The sequence below is a fragment of the Salvelinus namaycush genome, chromosome 3, assembly GCF_016432855.1.
Source record: "Salvelinus namaycush isolate Seneca chromosome 3, SaNama_1.0, whole genome shotgun sequence".
In the NCBI taxonomy this organism is placed as follows: Eukaryota; Metazoa; Chordata; class Actinopteri; order Salmoniformes; family Salmonidae; genus Salvelinus; species Salvelinus namaycush.
In genome coordinates this window covers 5,360,377-5,383,036 of record NC_052309.1, presented here as the reverse complement: position 1 = coordinate 5,383,036, position 22,660 = coordinate 5,360,377, and the positions used below count along the sequence as shown (strand labels likewise).

The window sequence follows — 22,660 nt, the reverse complement described above, 5'->3', positions numbered from 1 at the left end:
TTGTGTTGGGGGGAAATTAGCTAACACTGTAAAATCCTATTTTACAATTTAACTAGTCATGTTGGCAATAGAACACGTTTTCAAATTATGCCCAACTGACACATTGCGATTTATAACGTCAGTTTTTGGATTGCGTAAACAGCAGCAGTAAATCCAATCAAATGTTATTGGTGCATACGCATGTTTAGCAGATGTTATTGTGGCTGTAGCGATGTTGCTTGTAGCGAAGTTGCTTGTAGTGAAATAATTGTGTGATTGCAGGGTTGTTCCAAACAAAACTGATATATATATATATATATATATATACTCAGCAACAACAAAAAACCGTCCTCTCACTGTCAACTGCTTTTATTTTCAGCAAACTTAACATGTGTAAATATTTGTATGAACATAAGATTCAACAATTGAGACATAAACTGAACAAGTTCCACAGACATGGAATAATGTGTCCCTGAACAAAGGGGGGGGTCAAAATCAAAAGTAACAGTCAGTATCTGATGTGGCCACCAGCTGCATTAAGCTAGTGGCCACTGCACCATATTTGCCAGTTCTTGCTGTGAGATGTTACCCCACTCTTCCACCAAGGCACCTGCAAGTTCCCGCACATTTCTGGAGGGAATGGCCCTCACCCTCACCCTCCGATCCAACAGGTCCCAGACGTGCTCAATGGGATTGAGATCTGGGCTCTTCGCTGGCCATGGCAGAACACTGACATTCTTGTCTTGCAGGAAATCATGCACAGAATGAGCAGTATGTCTGGTGCCATTGTCATGCTGGAGGGTCATGTCAGGATGAGCCTGCAGGAAGGGTACCACATGAAGGAGGAGGATGTCTTCCCTGTAACGCACAGCTTTGAGATTGCCTGCAATGACAACAAGCTCAGTCCGATGATGCTGTGAGACACCGCCCCAGATCATGACGGACCATCCACCTCAAAATCGATCCCGCAGTACAGGCCTCAGTGTAACACTCATTCCTTCGACGATAAACGCGAATCCGACCGTCACCCCTGGCGAGACAAAACCGCGACTCGTCACTGAAGAGCACTTTTTGCCAGTCCTGTCTGGTCCAGCGACGGTGTGGGTTTGTGCCCATAGGTGACGTTGTTGCCGGTGATGTCTGGTGAGGACCTGCCTTACAACAGGCCTACAAGCCTGCAGTCCAGCCTCTCTCGGCCTATTGCGGACAGTCTGAGCACTGATGGCAGGATTGTGCGTTCCTGGTGTAACTCGGGCAGTTGTTGTTGCCATCCTGTACCTGTCCCGCAGGTGTGATGTTCAGATGTACCGATCCTGTGCAGTTGTTTTTACACGTGGTCTGCCACTGCGAGGACGAACAGCTGTCGTCCTGTCTCCCTGTAGTGCTGTCTTAGGCATCTCACAGTACGAACATTGCAATTTATGTAACTAGTATCTAGGTTTGCACTACTAATTGCTCTGTTTTCTAACAGTCTTGTCATTCAGTGGAGGTTTGTGAACCGAGTCCAGAAACAGATGAATGCCTTCTTGGAGGTGAGTGTTTAACTGTGAGCGGTAATACCAATAGGTCAACAGGTCTTGTTTTGAAGTGGAGAGAGACCATCTTTAGAAAGACGGTCTGGGGGTTTTGAGGTTTATATTATAACCGTCGTACTGCAGATAAAACTTCTAGCCACCTGATTTTGTTCAGTTGAAAGTCTGTATCTGTAGCAACTGAAGTTTGAGTAAATCTTGCATGTAATCACTCCAATAGCTGTTCAACACTGTGATTTATGGATTTTATTTCCCCCGTATTTTCGTCCAACAGGGATTCACTGAACTCACACTCATCGACCTCATCAAGATATTTGATGAAAACGAGCTTGAGGTAGGTACAGTATTATTGTTTGTTGTTTTGCCATCTTTATAGTGTTGGGATTTACACACTCATGCTCTGTTACGTGATTCATTGTTAGTTCTCAAACAACATTTTCAAACGTCGCACCAATAAATAGATTTAAATGTAGTTTCACTTTAAAGTGTATCGCTAAAACAGAAAACCAACATAATTAATTATTATGGTTTCGTGGTTGAATTTATTCTTAACATTCCTGCTCTAATTTGTGGCTTTGGCAGATATTCATTCTATCTGTCTGTAGGCTAAGTGTCTGTCTGTCTGACTGTAGGCTAAGTGTCTGTCTGTCTGACTGTAGGCTAAGTTTCTGTCTGTCTGACTGTAGGCTAAGTTTCTGTCTGTCTGACTGTAGGCTAAGTTTCTGTCTGTCTGACTGTAGGCTAAGTTTCTGTCTGTCTGACTGTAGGCTAAGTCTCTGTCTGTCTGACTGTAGGCTAAGTTTCTGTCTGTAGGCTAAGTTTCTGTCTGTAGGCTAAGTTTCTGACTGTCTGACTGTAGGCTAAGTTTCTGTCTGTCTGACTGTAGGCTAAGTTTCTGTCTGTCTGACTGTAGGCTAAGTTTCTGTCTGTCTGACTGTAGGCTAAGTTTCTGTCTGTCTGACTGTAGGCTAAGTTTCTGTCTGTCTGACTGTAGGCTAAGTTTCTGTCTGTCTGACTGTAGGCTAAGTTTCTGTCTGTCTGACTGTAGGCTAAGTTTCTGTCTGTCTGACTGTAGGCTAAGTTTCTGTCTGTCTGACTGTAGGCTAAGTTTCTGTCTGTCTGACTGTAGGCTAAGTTTCTGTCTGTCTGTCTGTATGTAGGCTAAGTTTCTGTCTGTCTGTCTGTATGTAGGCTAAGTTTCTGTCTGTCTGTCTGTATGTAGGCTAAGTTTCTGTCTGTCTGTCTGTATGTAGGCTAAGTTTCTGTCTGTCTGTCTGTATGTAGGCTAAGTTTATGTCTGTCTGTCTGTATGTAGGCTAAGTTTATGTCTGTCTTTTCTGTAGGATCGTTCCACCTTAAAAAGCACGAGAAAGGGTATTTTGACACCGACCATCTCAAATTGTTCTGATAAGATAAACATTATTTTGTTGAAATATAATTTGATCTCTGAGAAATTAAGCTATTTGATTGCACCCAAATTGGCCATGTCAATTTATAATAGGATTCATATAATATTCAATAAATATAGTACCCAACATTCGATTTGCACAAAAACCTCTTAACAATGATTTAAGATGTGATGAATCCAAATAGATGGTCAAACGCCGCCCACCCAACGGCCAGTATACAGTATCAGTTTTCTATGTTTGACAAGTAGTATGAAGCTGTGGTTTAGAGTATTGTTTATTCATACTGTCATTTATTTTCTGTGAATTTGGTGAATGGTTTTTGGGGTGGGGTGGGCTTGGTGTGTGGTTTGGGGGGTCCGTGAGTGGAATTTGCCCATTTATTTGGATTCCTCACATCTTAATTATTGTTAAGAATACGTTTTTTGTGCAAATCAGATGTTGGGTACTATATTTATTGAATATTATATGAATCCTATCAATTGAAATGGAAAATTTGGGTTCAATCAATGAGCTACATATCTTCAGAGTTGAAATCGTCTTTCAACAAAATAATGTTGCAGGAAGGCTTATCTTATCTGTTTCTAACTGCAGAAACCATTTCAGAACAATCTGAGATTGTGGGTGTCATGGCTTGCTGAAATAACATGGAATGACCCTGTAGGCTATGTGTCTGTAGGCTATGTGTCTGTAGGCTATGTGTCTGTAGGCTATGTGTCTGTAGGCTATGTGTCTGTAGGCTATGTGTCTGTAGGCTATGTGTCTGTAGGCTATGTGTCTGTAGGCTATGTGTCTGTAGGCTATGTGTCTGTAGGCTATGTGTCTGTAGGCTAAGTGTCTGTCTGTCTGTCTGTAGGCTAAGTGTCTGTCTGTCTGTCTGTAGGCTATGTATCTGTAGACTAAGTGAACCATGGGTTTCTGTTTCTCTGTCTGTTGTCTAAGGGCCCCTGTGTTTCTCTGTCTGTTGTCTAAGGGCCCCTGTGTTTCTCTGTCTGTTGTCTAAGGGCCCCTGTGTTTCTCTGTCTGTTGTCTAAGGGCCCCTGTGTTTCTCTGTCTGTTGTCTAAGGGCCCCTGTGTTTGGATGTTTAGAAACCCAGAATGATGATGATTCTTAATACCTAACCTATGTTCTCTAGAAAAGAGTGATCAACAATATTATTCTGAGTGCTGTCATTTCTGTATGTTAGTTGGCCAGTATGTGAGTGATAGTGATCTTTTATATTGGTGTTGTGTGTGTTTTCCCTAGCTGTTGATGTGTGGTCTGGGTGACGTGGATGTGAATGACTGGAGACAACACACCGTCTACAAGAACGGGTACTGCCCCAACCACCCAGTTATACAGTGGTTCTGGAAGGTAAGACGGGCCTCGCTCTCTCGCCCTCTTACTCTCTCGCCCTCTTACTCTCTCGCCCTCTTACTCTCTCGCCCTCTTACTCTCTCGCCCTCTTACTCTCTCGCCCTCTTACTCTCTCGCCCTCTTACTCTCTCGCCCTCTTACTCTCACTCTCACTCACTCACTCACCCACTCTTACACTCACTCTCACTCACTCACTCACTCACCCTCTCTCACTCACTCACTCACTCACTCACCCTCTCTCTCTCACTCTCTCTCTCACCCTCTCTAGCTCTCACTCTCACTCACTCACACCTACCTATGTTTAGCGCTGCAATGTGTGTGAAAGGTTACCATCAATCCTAATGAAACGTTATCTGTGTGGGTGAGTTAATATCCAGCAGGAGAAACACTGAACTACTCAGACCATCAGTTGTTGTTACCCATCATGAATGAGATGTCTCAGAGAGGGAAATAATTCACTGTGAGTTACAGGACCACATACGACTGACTACATGTATCATTCAGTTGACACGGTTGTCAATCATTTTTTGGGGGCCAGAACCTGTGTAGTGTTTGAAGATCAAAGTCTGTTTGGTTTAAACCGGTCATGTTTTCTCTGATAAAAGACTAGGTCAGAGTAGTACTTGGCCTGGTTATCAGCCCTGTCACTCTATCTGGGTCCACCAGCACTTTTAACACACACACACACACACACACCACACACACACCACAAACCACACACACACACACACACACACACCACAAACCACACACACCACACACACACCACAAACCACACACACCACAAATCCACACACACACACACAAACCACACACACCACACACCACACACACCACACACACCACACACCACACACACACACCACACACACACACACACCACATACACACCACACACACAGTGATACAGAACAGAGGAGAACCCCCCCAGGCCAGATGGTCTGATTCAGAGGACTGGTTTAAACAGATTCTGTACAGTGTCATGTGCCCCAGAGTCCTTTTGGGATATTGTTTTGCTAGTTAGCTTCAGACACATGTTTGTCTCATTAGAAGTTGAAGGACCTACACCTGGAATGAGTCACCTCAGTGAAACCTATAACTCACCCAAGGGGAATAAATAATTGTATTGAATGTCTGTCCAGTTCCAACATCCTAATGCGTTTAGTCCTGTGTGTCCCACCCTGCAGGCTGTCCTGCTGATGGATGCTGAGAAGAGGATTCGTCTGCTTCAGTTTGTCACCGGGACATCCAGAGTCCCTATGAACGGCTTTGCTGAACTCTATGGTGAGAGATAGCAACTCTATGGTTACAGTAGGCTAGGATAGCTGTTTATTAATCGGGCTGTTTAGTAACAGCAGTGTACAGCCCATTAGTACACTTCTCTGTGTTCCAGCCAGAACTGCACTGGTACTGTGTGTTTTAGTCCCACTTCTGTCTTCTCCCATGTCAGGTTCCAATGGGCCTCAGCTGTTCACCATTGAGCAGTGGGGAACAGCTGATAAGCTTCCCAGAGCACACACCTGGTACGTATTGATCTTACAGTTTGCCTTCCCTCTGACAAGTTGATTGAATCTGTAATGGTCTGGTTAAACTACTTTTAGGAAGTAGTGAACATGACATTTGTGTAACATGAAAATCTCACATTGTACAGTACATTCTGAAAGTATTCAGACCCCTTGACTTTTTCCACATTTTGTTACATTACAGCCTTATTCTAAATTTGATGAAAGTTTTTTTTTACCCTCATCAATCTACACACTACCCGATAATGACAAAGAGAAAACAGGTTTTTAGAATTTTTTGCACGTGAATGAAATAAATAAAAACATACTTTATTTACATAAGTATTCAGACTTTTTCCTATGAGACTCGAAATTGAGTTCAGGTGCATCCTGTTTCCATTGATCATCCTTGAGATGTTTCTACAACTTGTTTGGAGTCCACCTGTAGTAAATTCAATTGATAATTTGGAAAGGCACACACCTGTCTATATATGGTCCCACAGTTGACAGTGCATGTCAGAGCAAAAACCAAGTCATGAGTTCGAAGGAATTCTCCGTAGAGCTCCGAGACAGGATTGTGTCGAGGCACAGTTCTGGGGAAGGGTATGTGAGAGATAACAAATCCTGTGATTCTCTTCTCCAGCTTCAACAGGCTGGACCTGCCTACCTACGAGTCGTTTGATGACCTCAGAGAGAGGCTACTGATGGCTGTGGAGAACGCTCAAGGCTTCGAGGGTGTCGATTAAACTAACGTCAGCCATCTTGGTTGAATACCACTACAGAGACGACACACCACCACAGGACAGAACGTTTAAAAAACAACTGCCACAGAACGTTCCAAAAAAAACAACTGTCTAACTGCCGTTCTACAGCTGCAGACAGTGGCCGTAGCAGGGTCTACCTGCAAGCATGTTATATGCACATGATCAACCACCGAGGTTACTCTGAGACTGTAGTGAATGTGACAGAGACAACGAGCCGTGTCTGTCTTCTCCTATGTCAAGGTGCTGGGGAACATGGCCACTACAGTGCAGCCACTACAGTGCAGCCAATGCAAAACACTGCACCCCTGTCTGAAATCTGCAGTGCTGGAATCTCTGATGCTTTTCAATATGAATATCTCTCCTGTTGTATTTGACACCCACCATCCCAGTGACTCTGCTGTGGAGTGCATAGCCTAACCTGCTGGTTACTGCATTCTGTATGAAATTACTACTCCTCTCTCCAAGTTAACATGCTGGATCCTGCATTGTGTATATATAATCACTGATCGATTGGAATCCTGCATTGATCAATCACTACTTAAACTCCTCTCCAGGTTACCTTACTACTACAGTACTACACCACCAGATAACCTTAGGAATGCTAACCAATCACAGATTCACTAATGAGGATATAAGCCTAGCCGTGTCTCTCTCACTGTTCGACTACTATGCCTGCCTGGTCCCACCTCTCTCCCTCCCTTCCTCTCTCTACCTCCCCCCTCCCTCCATTCCTCTCTCTACCTCTCTCCCTATCCCTCTCCATCTTCCTCCCTCCCTTCCTCTCTCTACCTCCTCCCTTCCTCTCTCTACCTCCCTCCCTTCCTCTCTCTACCTCCCTCCCTTTCTCTCTCTACCTCACTCCCTCTCTCTTTCTCTCCCTCTCTCTCTCTCCCCCTCTCTCTCTCTCGTGCTCCCCCCCCCCCCCCCCCTACCTGTCTGTAGAATAAGGTCTATCCACCAGGGAAAGGGACGGGGCTTTTTCTCACTACAAGGACTCGTTATTATTTTATTTTGCAAGCCAAGAAGGAACGGGATCATTTTAATATCGTTATTATTATCATTCTTATGGAAAACACACTTCTGACTTATTTGTACCGATGATAAACGTTGTTTACTATTTTGACTGTGTATAAGAAGACTGTGTAAATCTGGCCATTGGAAACAATGATATTAGGGTGACTTAAATAATAACATGATTATTGTAGTGCTATGAAAACAGCATGAAAATGTTATCTTGTGTTTGCTTATTCTCCTTGGTTTAAACTAAGATCCTTCTTGGGATAAAAAGGAACCATTTTGTGAATTCAGAGGTTTTCCTCACAATGGTAATATCAATACTGTTATGCTTATCCTTCCCTGTTCATAATGCTGTAAATTAATTTCTTGAAAAACATTTAGAAATTGTTTCATTATTATAAATACATGTATAACATTTAATAATATAAGTATTAATAATAAATAACACATGAAGCTGAACTGTGAGAGGTGGCTGTGATGGTCACTAATAGAAGAGCAGCAAGTTCTTCCAATAGAACATGTCTGTTGTGTTCCAAATACCACCCTATTCCCTATAATAGTGCATTACTTTTGACCAGAGCCCTATGGGCCCTGGTCAGAGAGCCCTATGGGCCCTTGTCAAAAGTAGTGCACTAAGTAACAGGGTGCCATTTTCGATGCAGACCTGATTTTGGCTTGTTTTGGTATTGTTTATTTTCTTATTTTTTAACACCACTAAACCTAAAGGGCACTTTATCCATCACACTAAGGTCATGATGCCTACCTGCCTGTCGTATGTCTTTTATCATTAACTTGAATGTGATTTATTTTTCATTGAGAAGAGCACCTGTTTACCCCGGTGCAATATCTAAATTATGTCCCAAATGGCACCCTATTCCCAATGTAGTGCACTACTTTTGACCAGAGCTCTATGGGCCTTAGTCAAAAGTAGTGCACTATATAGGGAATAGAGTGCCATTTGGGAATTAACCCAATAGTCCTGTAAATCTGCCTGCTGCTAATATAAAGTGACAGTCGTGAAGAATGGATCTTCGCACTCGTCCTCCTCTCTCTCTACTCCGTTATCTGTTCATCCCTCTGTTCCTGGTCCACTAAGTGGTTCACTAGATTCCTCCCTCTCTCCTTATGTACTTGTTTTTTAGGGGGTTGTTCTTTTTTATTAATGGGGAAAATTAAAAGTTCACTTTTGTTAAATTCCACAACTCCACAACAAGCCCTTGCGGTTCATATAACTTGAGTCAAATTAAAACTGAAACATGGAAACTCAGTGTTGTGTGAAATGGCTCTTGTTTTAACATCAAATTAAACTTCTTAGAGTTTTCTGTTGACTTTGGGTATGTCGTTTTAGGTGAAAATGCACCCAAAAAAGGCCTCAGATTTTAACTGATAAACTACCTCTAATTTTCCCATATTATTTATTATATTTTGAGACAATGCTCTCCCTTTAACAATTATAGTGGTTTTCTGTTCCATTCATTTATGCAATAGCAAACGTTTCCCAACATTCCACTGTTTAAGCAAACAGGTTTTACTTTCAACCAAACTTCCCTTGACCTGAATAAAGTGGTCATGTCCTTGACTTTTCCAGGAAGAAGAGAGCAGCTATTGTGGACATTTCATTGTGAGTACTGGACAGAAGTCTAGCTATATGGTGACATTTCATTGTGAGTACTGGACAGAAGTCTAGCTATATGGTGACATTTCATTGTGAGTACTGGGCAGAAGTCTAGCTATATGGTGACATTACATTGTGAGTACTGGACATAAGTCTAGCTATATGGTGACATTTCATTGTGAGTACTGGACAGAAGTCATTTGAGTGTCATTTCATTCCGTAAAGAGGAAAATGCCTAGGCATACGTTACACAAAGCTGTTGATGATGCTACAAGGCAGGTGTGTGCGTACACGTGTTTTGTTTCGGTGAAGGAAACCCAGTTCATTCACACGGGCGATCTAGGACTTTATGTGTTCCAAGGACGAGCAAATAAAATCAGCCTGTTTGTCCTGGCACATGTTATCAAGCCCCCTCGCTAGCCCTCTCTGTCTCACAAACAAACCAGGGGCCAGAAATCCTTCCCAGCAACAGGGCTGTTTTTATAAAACTAGAGAGGACACTTGGGTGTAAACTGCTGCACAATTGTGCTGTCACCAACTGATAGTAATACTTTTTATTTTCAATTAAAGATATTTAGTAAGAGAAATACTGTGCGTGCCCAAGGTGTTGTGTCGTTTCAATCAGTGAGCTATCAATGAGCCACAGGTCTCTTGATTAACTTGACCTCAGTTGACCTCTGTTCGGACTTGATATTGTAACACAGAAAAATGCTCAGAGTAACATCAATTACATTTTGACATACACTACATGAGCAATAGTATGTGGACACCTGCTCGGCCAACATCTCATTCCAAAATCATGGGCGTTAATATGGAGTTGTTCCCCCCTTTGCTGCTGTAACAGCCTCTACTCTTCTGGGACCTTGCTTCCATTCAGCCACGAGCATTAGTGAGGTCGGGCAATGATGTTGGGCGATTAGGCCTGGCTCGCAGTTGGTGTTCCAATTCATCCCAAAGGTGTTCGATGGGGTTGAGGTCAAGGCTCTGTGCAGGCCAGTCAAGTTCTTCCACACCGATCTCGACAAACCATTTCTGTATGCTCTGTGCACTGGGGCATTGTCATGCTGAAACAGGAAAGGGCCTTCCCCAAACTGTTGCCACAAAGTTGGAAGCACAGAATCGTCTAGAATGTCGTATGCTGTAGCGTTAAGATCTCCCTTCACTGGAACTAAAGGGCCTGACCCATGAAAAACAGCCCCAGACAATTATTCCTCCTCCACCAAACTTTACAGTTGGCACAATGCATTCGGGCAGGTAGTGTTCTCCTGGCATCCGCCAAACCCAGATTCGTCCAGCCAGATGGTGAAGCATGATTCATCACTCCAGAGAACGCATTTCCACTGCTCCAGAGTCCAATGGCGGCGAGCTTTACACCCCTCCAGCCGACGCTTGGCATTGCACATGGTGATCTTAGGCTTGTGTGCGGCTGCTCGGCCATGTAAACCCATTTCATGAAGCTCCTGACAAACAGTTATTGCACTGATGTTGCGTCCACAGGAAGTTTGGAACTCGGTAGTGAGTGTTGCAACCGAAGACAGGCGATTTTTACGCACTAAGTACCTACCACTTCAAGGTTGAGCCGTTGTTGCTCCTAGACATTTCCACTTCACAATAACAGCACTTACAGTTGACTGGGGCAGCTCTAGCAGGGCAGAAATTTGATAAACTGACTTGTTGGAAAGGTGGCATCCTATGACGGTGCCACGTTGAAAGTCACTGAGCTATTCAGTAAGGCCATTTTACTGCCATTGTTTGTCTATGGAGATTACATGGCTGTGTACACCTGCCAGCTATGGGTGTGGCTGAAATAGCCGAATCCACTCATTTGAAAGGGTGTCCACATACTTTTGTGTATATATAGTGTATCATGTACACAGTGTGCAGACTTTTCTTTGGGGAAAGCCTGTTGTTGGAGATGTGAAAAGGTAAATTAGTATGATTATTGTTCACATCAGTAAGAGTACCAACATACTGTATGTCCCTACAAATGTTGTGGTTTATTTGAATATTAATTGTCAGATCTATTATGACAGTTTGTAAACGACGGCTGAAGGTAAGAGTTCGAGATTCTTCTCTCATCCCTGGCCCCAGGCCATGTCCAACTTTTCAAAGTCAAGCTGTCGACAATTTGAATTGGTCATACTGCAGGCTACAGTAGACTAGAGGATGGTGACGAGGTAAGGGGACTTTGGTAAGACTGCAGAAGAACACCGCCATGTAGACAGTGATATGTACAGTTCCGTCTGACTAAGATAAAAAAAATCTGTCGTTGTATGGGGTTTCATGTGCTCTCATTGGCACGAGGATCAGGCTCTTCATCACAGGTATTAGAACCTTAAAAAAAAAACACTAAGCACACAAAAAGATAGTGGGCAAAACATGCAATGAAGGGAAAGTAAAGTTGCTACCTTACAGTTCCTATCTTTATAACTATAGCTTCTGTAAATTACAGTTACAAAGATATTGTGTATGATAGTGTCTTTATAAATAATAGCTGAATGTGAAATAGGTAGTGTAGATGCCTGCCTGTCTACCCTACCAGGTTAGTGCATTGGTGCCCCCTCCTCCACTAGTTAGTCAGGGTCGATCGATACTTCCCTGCCGCTTATCACTGAGGGGAATTAACTGTTAATCCATACAACCCCCTTCTGGCTACATAAAGGGAGGGGAAGGGAAAGCAACATTCCCAAATGCTGATTGTCTCTCTGTCCACACACCTGCACCTCTCCACAGACCTGCGTCAACCCACCATGGACTGCTGCAAACCGGACTGGACATGTAGGGCTACCTGGTCTTCACTGAAGAGCCTGGATGAGATGGTACAAAGAAAGAGACGCATGCTTTGTCTGAAATGGCACCACTTGAGCATACAGGGAAAATGGTGTTGTTTTGGATGCACTCAGAGAGAAAGAGAGCAGTCCTGTCCTGGGGCCTACAGAGAGGGAGTGGAACGGGGAGAGGTGCCAAGACGGTCCAACAACAAGTAGTCTCACGGTGAGTTACCGTAGGATCTCAAGGAGCACGTCATCTAGTGGTAGTCAGAAAGTAACACAAGTCTACACCATCAAGGAGGGGGATTTGGTGTATTTCGTACTAGAGCAGAAGAAGCATGTTGTACTAGACCAGACTGGATCGGACTGGACTAGACCGGACTAGACTGGATCGGACTGGACTAGACCGGACTAGACTGGACCGGACTGGACTGACTGCTCCATCTGACAAGCGGCAGGTTTATTCACATAGCTGAGTAGAGCCTTACTGCAGATGGATGAATGGTCATAGAAGCTCATAATGTGAGGAGAAATGAGCCTTTACACGGCAGACCTGTACATCCTACTGTAGTACACCTGTATATATCTTTATATACTACTTCCTACTGTAGTACACTTGTATACATCTGTATATATTTTTATACTACTTCCTGCTGTAACACAACTGAATATATCTTTACATCTTTATATACTATATCCTACTGTAGTACACTTGTATATATCTTTATATATTTATGTACTACTTCCTACTGTAACACAACTGAATATATCTTTATATACTACTTCCTACTGTAGCACAACTGAATATATCTATAGACTACTTCCTGCTGTAACACAAATGAATATATATGTATATACTACTTCCTACTGTAGTACACCTGTATATTTCTTTATATACTATCATCTATTGTAGTACACCTGTGCCTTCGGAAAGTATTCAGACCCCTTGACTTTTTTCACGTTTCGTTATGTTACAGCCTTATTCTAAAATTGATTTTCAAAAAATGTAATCAGCAATATACACACAATACCCCATAATGACAAAGCATACACAGGTTTTTACATTTTTTTGCAAATGTATTACAAATAAAGAACAGAAATACCTTATTTACATAAGTTGCACATCGATCAACACACACCTCTCTATATAAGGTCCCACAGATGACAGAGCATGTCAGATCAAAAACCAAGCCATGAGGTCGAAGGAATTGTCCGTAGAGCTCCGAGACAGGATTGTGTCGAGGCACAGATCTGGGGAAGGGTACCAAAAAATGTCTGCTGCATTGAAGGTCCACAATAATACAGTGGTCTCCATCATTCTTAAATGGAAGAAGTTTGGAACCACCAAGACTCTTCATAGAGTTGGCCACCCGGCCAAACTGAGCAATCGGGGGAGAAGGGCCTTGGTCAGGGAGTCTGTAGTGTTACATGGCGGTCTCACTAGTTATCAGTCTAAATTCATTTTAAGACTGAAATACTATTTGTAGGTGGTCATTTCTACATTGAAACACATCCAACAGCCTATGAAATTCACCAGGGACAAACGTACAATAGATGACTAATCTCTCTCTCTCCCCCCACATCCCAGGTATTCCCTCCCTCCATCTTTATCCGCCGAAGCTGTGGAGTGTGACAATGGTGTTTGTGTCCTCTGCTATCAAACGCCATTATCACACTATATAGCTACGGTGAGAAGAGAACAGCGTCACTGCGACCCCATGCCCTGAGGTCAGTCAAACAGAGATAGTGGCGGTGAAGTAAGGGTCACACCGGCCATGGCCATATATCCTGGTTGGTTAACTCAATGTGGTTTGGTGCTCTCTTCACAGGCCTTGAATCTTGTTGTTGCTGGTTTGATAGGGGATTGTTGTTGCATGTATTCCTCCTACCCACCATTGGAAATAAGGTAATAAACTAAATACAGAGAGCGTATAAAGTTTGTAGTTTGAGTAAAGTTTGGCTGGCATTTGGCTGGATGAGATTTTAATATGACTAGTCGTGATTGGTCACATGCTGACTGCAATGTAAGTGTTAAAAACAGACGTGTGATACAGTGCCAAAACATGAAGCTTCAGATGCTTGCTGACCCATTTCCTTCTCTGCCTACACGTTATACCGTGTTACTAATGCACAGACATCTTTTAGAGACCGAGATACATGACCCATTGTGTTTTCATGTGATGCTGGAGGAAAACGGTGTTGCGTCCTCTGTGCTGTCTATGTTGTTGTCAATGAAACCAAATTAAAAACATGTCTCTACTTACATAATGTTGGTCTTTGGTGTCTAGTTTAAAACGGCTGTAGGATATGAGTTGGTCTTTGGTGTTCAGTTTAATGGCTGTAGGACATGACCTTTCACACTTCGGAAATTTAAATTACAATAAAGTTTAGTGTTTCAGTGAGAATCACTAGGCAGAAAAACAACACTTCCTGGGACACAAAGAGGGAGCCTACAGTGTTAATGGGGCCATTGGTTTTAAGACAATCGGTCACAGGAGGTTGGTGGCACCTTAATTGGGGAGGAGGGGCTCATGGTAATGGCTGGAGTGGAATCTGTGGAATGGTATCAAATACATCAAACACATGGTTTCCAGGTGTTTGATGCCATTTCCATTAGCTCCATTTCAGGCCATTATTATGAGCCGTCCTTCCCTCAGCAGCCTCCACTCCAAGTGGGAAAAAGCATCTGCTTTTTTTTCTTCAAATAGAAATAACAGCATTCTCCATGCACCTTAATTGATACATTTATAAGACCTAAATAATTTAGTAATCCGTTTGGAGAAGTGGATTGTGAAACTAGCCATATGGAAGCAAACTGAAAATCATATCAACTTGAAATTTATTGTGGCCACATTGAAATAGGACATAAATAGCTGTGCCATTCCGATTTTAATTGCGTGCCCTCGTGATTTTCTTGGATGAAATTTGGAGACCCAAGCTATAGGCTTCTGAAGGGCTGAAACTGCCGAGTTGATGTACGCGTTTTATAATGTTTGGATTATATGCCCGGGTTTTTCTGTTTTATTTTACAATTTGTATCATGTTAAATATTAGCCACTATCGTTAGCCACCGTCAGTAATATCCACATATATGTATTTTTGCATTATTCCATTACATTTACCTTTCTTTCCTCTGTCACGTCCTTGTAAACTGTTCCTGAGGCTCGCTAGTATTATATTAGGCTAATGTTGTGCAATAATTGGGGGCCACGTAACGTAGCCTGTTTGCATTATTCTAGAACTCAGCCCGCACATAGCAGGTTAAACCTGGAGCCTGGCGCACGGTTCAACATGACTGGACCGTTGATGATTAGTGAGAATTAGGCTGGATTTTATTGTTCAACCCTTATTGTGAATTTGACTATGACAACTTTCAGGATGAATCAAACCACTGTATCTTTTATTCATCAATATATTCTGTGCATAAAGGCTCTCCAAACTGTTTTATTTTATTCATACATAGGCTATTTCCTAACTGCCACATGTGCCTAAATAATCTACAAGATCAACGTATTTTTAAATCTACCAGTTGGTGCTGAAACAGAAACAAATATGCATAGATGGCTGTCTTTCATTGATTCCTACAGTATATTCTGTATTTAAAGGGATGGTTTAAGATACATGTACTGAAAACCCCATTGAATAAAAGTTCACGAGAAAATCTGTTGGCCAGCAAGTGGAGTGTTTTCAGTGGATGAATGACATTTATTCAGAGCGCGCAAGGTAGCCACACCGGCAGAGGCAACTGGTACAAGGTAGCCACACCGGCAGAGGCAACTGAATATGTTAAGTCTGAATACCAAATACTGAGAAGTGTTTAGAAAAAAACATACATTCATAAATCGGTATCGGGGCCCTACATGAGTTACATTCACTTGAGTGTGCTGCACCACCGACATAACATGATAATATCTAACTTATCAAACATCAAGCAAGGCTCCAGAGAAGTATTACACTCTAATGGAAAAGGCAATATCCGATTACATATAACCTAATATCCATATGGTGATATGGATCATTTGTTTTGTATTGAATCGGAGAGACAGTATGAATGAATACATCAGCTGGACGATTACTCAGACATGGCGGACATTGTTTACTGTAGCCTAGCGCTGAGGTAGTCCAAAAAGCCAGCAGATGGCGATATTGAGTCGTTTCATCTCTGAGGCAGACTGCAGGGGTAGCGTAGCTGGAGGCATTCTGTCCGGGCCAAGCACATCAGACAGCTGGCTTGGGATGTCAAGAGGAGGAGATCTCAGGGGGCGAAGTAGTGTACTCTCACTCTGACTGGTCCTTCATTATTCTGTCACTGTATCTGTGCTGCAGGCTACTACCATATCGCTGCTATTTGCAGTACCATACATGTACCATTACCGTACCATCATATATTTTTCAGTTTGATACTGTACATCTTAAATATCTGTTATACATAATTTCAAAGTACATCTATTGGCAACCTCTAGTTACCTTACAACAACAAAAGACAAAATCAAAAAGAAACGCATGTAACACAAATATATAAATATAGATTTTCACTCATCATGTACATCATAGAAAATGCATAAAATTGTAGTCCTATGATTTATATAATTTTCTTGCAGTGTCTATGTTCTTACACAATAATTATGTTTTACACATTTTCTTAAAACAAATGTTTAAATGTGTCCACAAAAAGTACAAAAAAATTTAATACACTAAAAGAAAACTAACAAAACACAGAAGAAACAACATAGCCTGTAGCTATGCTACCTCATCAAAGACAGAAACACTACCAGAGATGGTAGAAACGTATTATCTCTGATTATACTACCTCTTCGTTCTAATCATCACAGCTTCATCACAGCGTGAGAAATACATGGGAGAACCTATTCAAGTGAATGAGACAAGCCCTGCATGGTTGACAGCAGCAGATCCTCTCTAGGTAGATTGACTGAAGAGTACTGGCAGACGTCTACAACACTTCAGGACATCTTCAGTACATTTATTCATACAGCCGTACTGCCTTTGACCCAACAGTCACTTTATACACCAGATAGACAACCCCCCCGTGTCCGGGTAGCGCTCTAGTGTATTGTAGATCAGGTTTATTCATTGTGCGATATTCCCCAGTATCAAATCTGTTAGGTTTACTATCAGGCCTCTCTTGTAAAAATGTCTTCTTATCTGAATGAGACAATATTAAAATGTAAAGGCCCGCCTCCTATCAGGATTTGCTCTTCAGGGTGGGTCCGATAGTCTTTTTAGTCTTTGTGGCAGGTTGAGTTGGCTTGGGTTTAGGAACCACAGTCTTTTTGGGTTTTGGCTGTAAAGACTTGAGTCCAAGGATCTCACAGTACTTGTTGCACAGATGCAAGGCTTTGAACTGATCAATGAATGACGTGGCACAGTTCCCCTTGAACCCCTTGTATCTAGAGAACAAAACAAAACAAAAACGAGACATTGCATGTGGTTTGTGAGGCGTAATGTACAATAAACACAGGTGAAAACAGTGTTTGTATCGTTTTGATTTAATCCATCAGGTTTTGTATTGTATTTATTTTTCAGTACTCACCCTTTCTTACACGTGGCTATTCCAACATCTGTCAATCTCATGCCAACTCCTACAATGAAACGAGAGAAATCAATCAATCAATCAGTTATTCAAGTTATTTATAAAGCCCTTTTTATAGCAGCAGTTGTCACACGTGCTTATACAGTAAATATATTATTTATATTTCTAATCTCCTACTTTCTTTGCACTGCTGTTAAGTACAGTAGCCAGACTGGACCTTGGCTCACTGTGCAGATGCAGTAACCTACCTTGCATGTCAGTGACGAGCAGGTTACCCTCAGTCTTGTGGTAGACCCAGTGCTGGAAGGTACAACACTTCTGTCCTGCCTCTGAGTCATTCCTCTTTAGGTTGATCTCCTTTCCGTCCCGAACAGAGTACTTGACAAACTCCCCCATCAGCTCCTCTTCCAGGGTGGCATACGGGATGTCGTTAGACAGACGGTGGACCAGGTATATTGGTATAATCCTGGGGGGGGGGAAGAAACAGGAAGGTTACTGTTTTGCATATTTCACTGGAAAAAAAAGATTTCATGTTTTTGCTGTAACAGAGAGATTGGAACACAAGGTGAGCTGGAGTGAAGTTTAGGGGTTAAATTGAGTGGGACACAAGGACGGCAGGAGAAGAGATGGCATCTAGGAATTGACACTGGGATTTGCAGGCCCACACCCCACCAGATGATGATGTGACAGCGATGACATCATACTCACTCTGGAACTTCTCCGAAGGCTTCCTGTGTCTGGGCCACGGCTGTCCAGACCTTGATGTACTCTCTGGCTGTGTTCTGAACATGGCACTCCTGGAATCACACAATACACATATGTACAACAGGGTTCAGGAAGTGACTGAATTGAAATGAAACTGACCTCAACCCTGGGTCAGAGTATTACACAATGTCAAATAGGGAGAGCAACTGTTTTTCTGACCCTAACCGTACCCCTGACCCTGTGTCTGGTGATATCAAGGTAAATAAACCCTCACCTCCACGGCCAGGTTATAGTTTTTCTGAACCAACTCCTCGTTGTTCTGGGTCCCGTAGCTGATAGCGTTGTGTACCTTGAGCACACAGTGGTGGCCCTGGGTGAAGACGGGCACCATACCGGCCTTGAGCCTGGTCCGGAAGGCCCTTCGGTGCATACCCTCTCCAAAGTGTTCCTTCTCTGTCACCAGACTGGCTGGCTGGTTCTTATCAAAGTACTGCTCTGACAGGAAGTCCTCTTTGAACAACAGACAGGAACATTTCACATCCTCCTCTTCGCCTACTAGCTCAGTGGGAGCAGCTGAGGTAGAGAGAGGAATACAGTCATTCAGAAAGAGCCTTTAACATAGCATAACATATTTCGATGCTTCCACAATGAATGACCTTTGAATGACCTCTGAACTTTTATTACCTAACACCTTGTCTCAGATGTATACTGTATATCAAACTGAAATTCAACATTAGATCACTACTCACCTGTGGTGTTTTTCTGGGGATGAGCCAGGATGACAATCTCACTCAGCACTATGAAAGAGACAGACAGAAACAGTGGGGGCTGTTAACTTCCAAATTATGTTTGAATTTTGCTGTTTTTATTGTGAGAGCCCTGTTGAGTAAGATTTCCAATATATTCATTGCACATGGCAAATTAAACCAGAAATTTGAAACTTGGATGTGAGTGTGACGTATTACGTGTCTTACCCTCGTAGGTGAGGAGGTAGTCTAACGTGTCTTACCCTCGTAGGTGAGGAGGTAGTCTAACGTGTCTTACCCTCATAGGTAGTCTAATGTGTCTTACCCTCGTAGGTGAGGAGGTAGTCTAACGTGTCTTACCCTCGTAGGTGAGGAGGTAGTCTAACGTGTCTTACCCTCGTAGGTGAGGAGGTAGTCTAACGTGTCTTACCCTCGTAGGTGAGGAGGTAGTCTAACGTGTCTTACCCTCGTAGGTGAGGAGGTAGTCTAACGTGTCTTACCCTCATAGGTAGTCTAATGTGTCTTACCCTCGTAGGTGAGGAGGTAGTCTAACGTGTCTTACCCTCGTAGGTGAGGAGGTAGTCTAACGTGTCTTACCCTCGTAGGTGAGGAGGTAGTCTAACGTGTCTTACCCTCGTAGGTGAGGAGGTAGTCTAACGTGTCTTACCCTCGTAGGTGAGGAGGTAGTCTAACGTGTCTTACCCTCGTAGGTGAGGAGGTAGTCTAACGTGTCTTACCCTCGTAGGTGAGGAGGTAGTCTAACGTGTCTTACCCTCATAGGTGAGGAGGTAGTCTAACGTGTCTTACCCTCGTAGGTGAGGAGGTAGTCTAACGTGTCTTACCCTCGTAGGTGAGGAGGTAGTCTAACGTGTCTTACCCTCGTAGGTGAGGAGGTAGTCTAACGTGTCTTACCTTCGTAGGTGAGGAGGTAGTCTAACGTGTCTTACCCTCATAGGTAGTCTAACGTGTCTTACCCTCGTAGGTGAAGAGGTAGTCTAACGTGTATTACCCTCGTAGGTGAGGAGGTAGTCTAACGCGTCTTACCCTCGTAGGTGAGGAGGTAGTCTAACGTGTCTTACCCTCGTAGGTGAGGAGGTAGTCTAACGTGTCTTACCCTCGTAGGTGAGGAGGTAGTCTAACGTGTCTTACCCTCGTAGGTGAGGAGGTAGTCTAACGTGTCTTACCCTCGTAGGTGAGGAGGTAGTCTAACGTGTCTTACCCTCGTAGGTGAGGAGGTAGTCTAACGCGTCTTACCCTCGTAGGTGAGGAGGTAGTCTAACGTGTCTTACCCTCGTAGGTGAGGAGGTAGTCTAACGTGTCTTACCCTCGTAGGTGAGGAGGTAGTCTAACGTGTCTTACCCTCGTAGGTGAGGAGGTAGTCTAACGTGTCTTACCCTCGTAGGTGAGGAGGTAGTCTAACGTGTCTTACCCTCGTAGGTGAGGAGGTAGTCCAGGATGACAGAGCCATGGGAACAGAGGAGACTACAGCGGTACTTCCCCAGATCTTTATTGGAGGCCTTGGTGATGGTGAGGCACACTCTGCTCTCATCTCCAGCACTACACAGAGCAGAAAGGAGAGAAATAACCTTGAATCATTATTCTGAGTTAACATAATCTATTCATACTTGTTCTCCAGTGTTTCCCAACCAGGGGTACTATGAGACCATAGGCTCACTGGTAAAATGCTTCAGGTGTATTCTGTGCAGAGCAAAACTCAGTTGGTAGTACATTAATCAAAAAAGGTTGGAAACCCCTGCTCTATTAAACTACCCTGATGAAGGCAGCTTGCTGACAAAACATTGAGTCATTAATGAATAATGAAAGTGTTATATTGAGAGTGATAAGAGTCTAACTGGAGGCTATATTCCTTTAATTTCTTGGTCTCTGTTCAAAACATACACCTGACTCAGCATACACCTGACTCAGCATAAACCTGACTCAGCATACACCTGACTCAGCATACACCTGACTCAGCATACACCTGACTCAGCATACACCTGACTCAGCATACACCTGACTCAGCATACACCTGACTCAGCATACACCTGACTCAGCATACACCTGACTCAACATACACCTGAATCAACATACACCTGAATCAACATACACCTGACTCAACATACACCTGACTCAGCATACACCTGACTCAGCATACACCTGACTCAGCATACACCTGACTCAGCATACACCTGACTCAGCATACACCTGACTCAGCATACACCTGACTCAGCATACACCTGACTCAACATACACCTGAATCAACATACACCTGAATCAACATACACCTGAATCAACATACACCTGACTCAACATACACCTGACTCAGCATACACCTGACTCAGCATACACCTGACTCAGCATACACCTGACTCAGCATACACCTGACTCAGCATACACCTGACTCAACATACGTGTTAACTCACTTTCACTCTTTAGACATTTTTCAACAATGTTATTTCTAAAAGTTGTATTATGTAAGTAGAGACAGATAATCTAACACAATAATCGTGACTGGCCGTATTCCAACTAAGTGGAGATTTCTGGAACAATAACAACGATATAGCACCTGATGCACAGTTGAATCATAGCGTTATATAAAAACGGGACCTTCCTCCCACTCATGGCTGAATCATCATCACACATTGATGGGTTAATATCTGCCAAATATATTGCTACAGTAACTTACACTGAGAGAGAGCAACACCAAGTGGTCTTTCAAATAGTGGCGTGTCTCCCAAACCTCTCGTGTAGTACCCTCAGCTGTGATCTATACCATTACTATAATAGTACACTAATTCAACTGAGCCAACTAATCGCCAACCCTTTAATAAGTAGGATCAGGTACAGCTAGTTGGATCAGGTGTAGTTAGTTGGATCAGGTATAGTTAGTTGGATCAGGTGTAGCTAGTTGCATCAGGTGTAGCTAATTGCATCAGGTGGAGCTAGTTGCATCAGGTGTAGCTAATTGGATCAGGTGTAGCTAGTTACATCAGGTGTAGCTAGTTCCATCAGGTGTAGCTAATTGGATCAGGTGTAGCTAGTTGCATCAGGTGTAGCTAATTGGATCAGGTGTAGCTAGTTACATCAGGTGTAGCTAGTTGGATCAGGTGTAGCTAGTTGGATCAGGTGTAGCTAGTTGGATCAGGTGTAGCTAGCTGGATCTGGTGTAGCTAGTTACATCAGGTGTAGCTAGTTGGATCAGGTGTAGCTAGTTGCATCAGGTGTAGCTAATTGGATCAGGTGTAGCTAGCTACATCAGGTGTAGCTAGTTGGATCAGGTGTAGCTAGTTGGATCAGGTGTAGCTAGTTACATCAGGTGTAGCTAGTTAGATCAGGTGTAGCTAATTGGATCAGGTGTAGCTAGTTGGATCAGGTGTAGCTAGTTACATCAGGTGTAGCTAGTTACATCAGGTGTAGCTAATTGGATCAGGTGTAGCTAGTTGGATCAGGTGTAGCTAATTGGATCAGGTGTAGCTAGTTACATCAGGTGTAGCTAGTTACATCAGGTGTAGCTAGTTACATCCAGTGTAGCTAATTGGATCAGGTGTAGCTAGTTGGATCAGGTGTAGATAGCTGGATTTGGTGTAGCTAGTTACATCAGGTGTAGCTAATTGTATCAGGTGTAGCTAGTTACATCAGGTGTAGCTAGTTGGATCAGGTGTAGCTAGTTGGATCAGGTGTACCTAGCTGGATCTGGTGTAGCTAGTTGGATCAG

The 22,660-nt window shown here is 43.1% G+C and overlaps 1 protein-coding gene across 12 annotated transcripts in view; it reads left to right on the top strand.

Moving 5' to 3' along the window:
- Positions 1-7,299, top strand: part of nedd4l (NEDD4 like E3 ubiquitin protein ligase) — a 102,762-nt gene extending 95,463 nt beyond the window's left edge. For all 12 annotated transcript variants that reach the window (XM_038989584.1, XM_038989583.1, XM_038989585.1 and 9 more), the window contains 6 exons: positions 1,451-1,511; positions 1,786-1,845; positions 4,164-4,271; positions 5,462-5,558; positions 5,725-5,797; positions 6,420-7,299. In XM_038989584.1, coding sequence (XP_038845512.1) covers positions 1,451-1,511; positions 1,786-1,845; positions 4,164-4,271; positions 5,462-5,558; positions 5,725-5,797; positions 6,420-6,522 — 502 coding nt within the window. In that variant the 3' untranslated portion in view covers positions 6,523-7,299. The remainder of the gene's footprint in view (positions 1-1,450; positions 1,512-1,785; positions 1,846-4,163; positions 4,272-5,461; positions 5,559-5,724; positions 5,798-6,419) is intronic.
- The last annotated feature ends 15,361 nt before the right edge of the window (positions 7,300-22,660 follow it).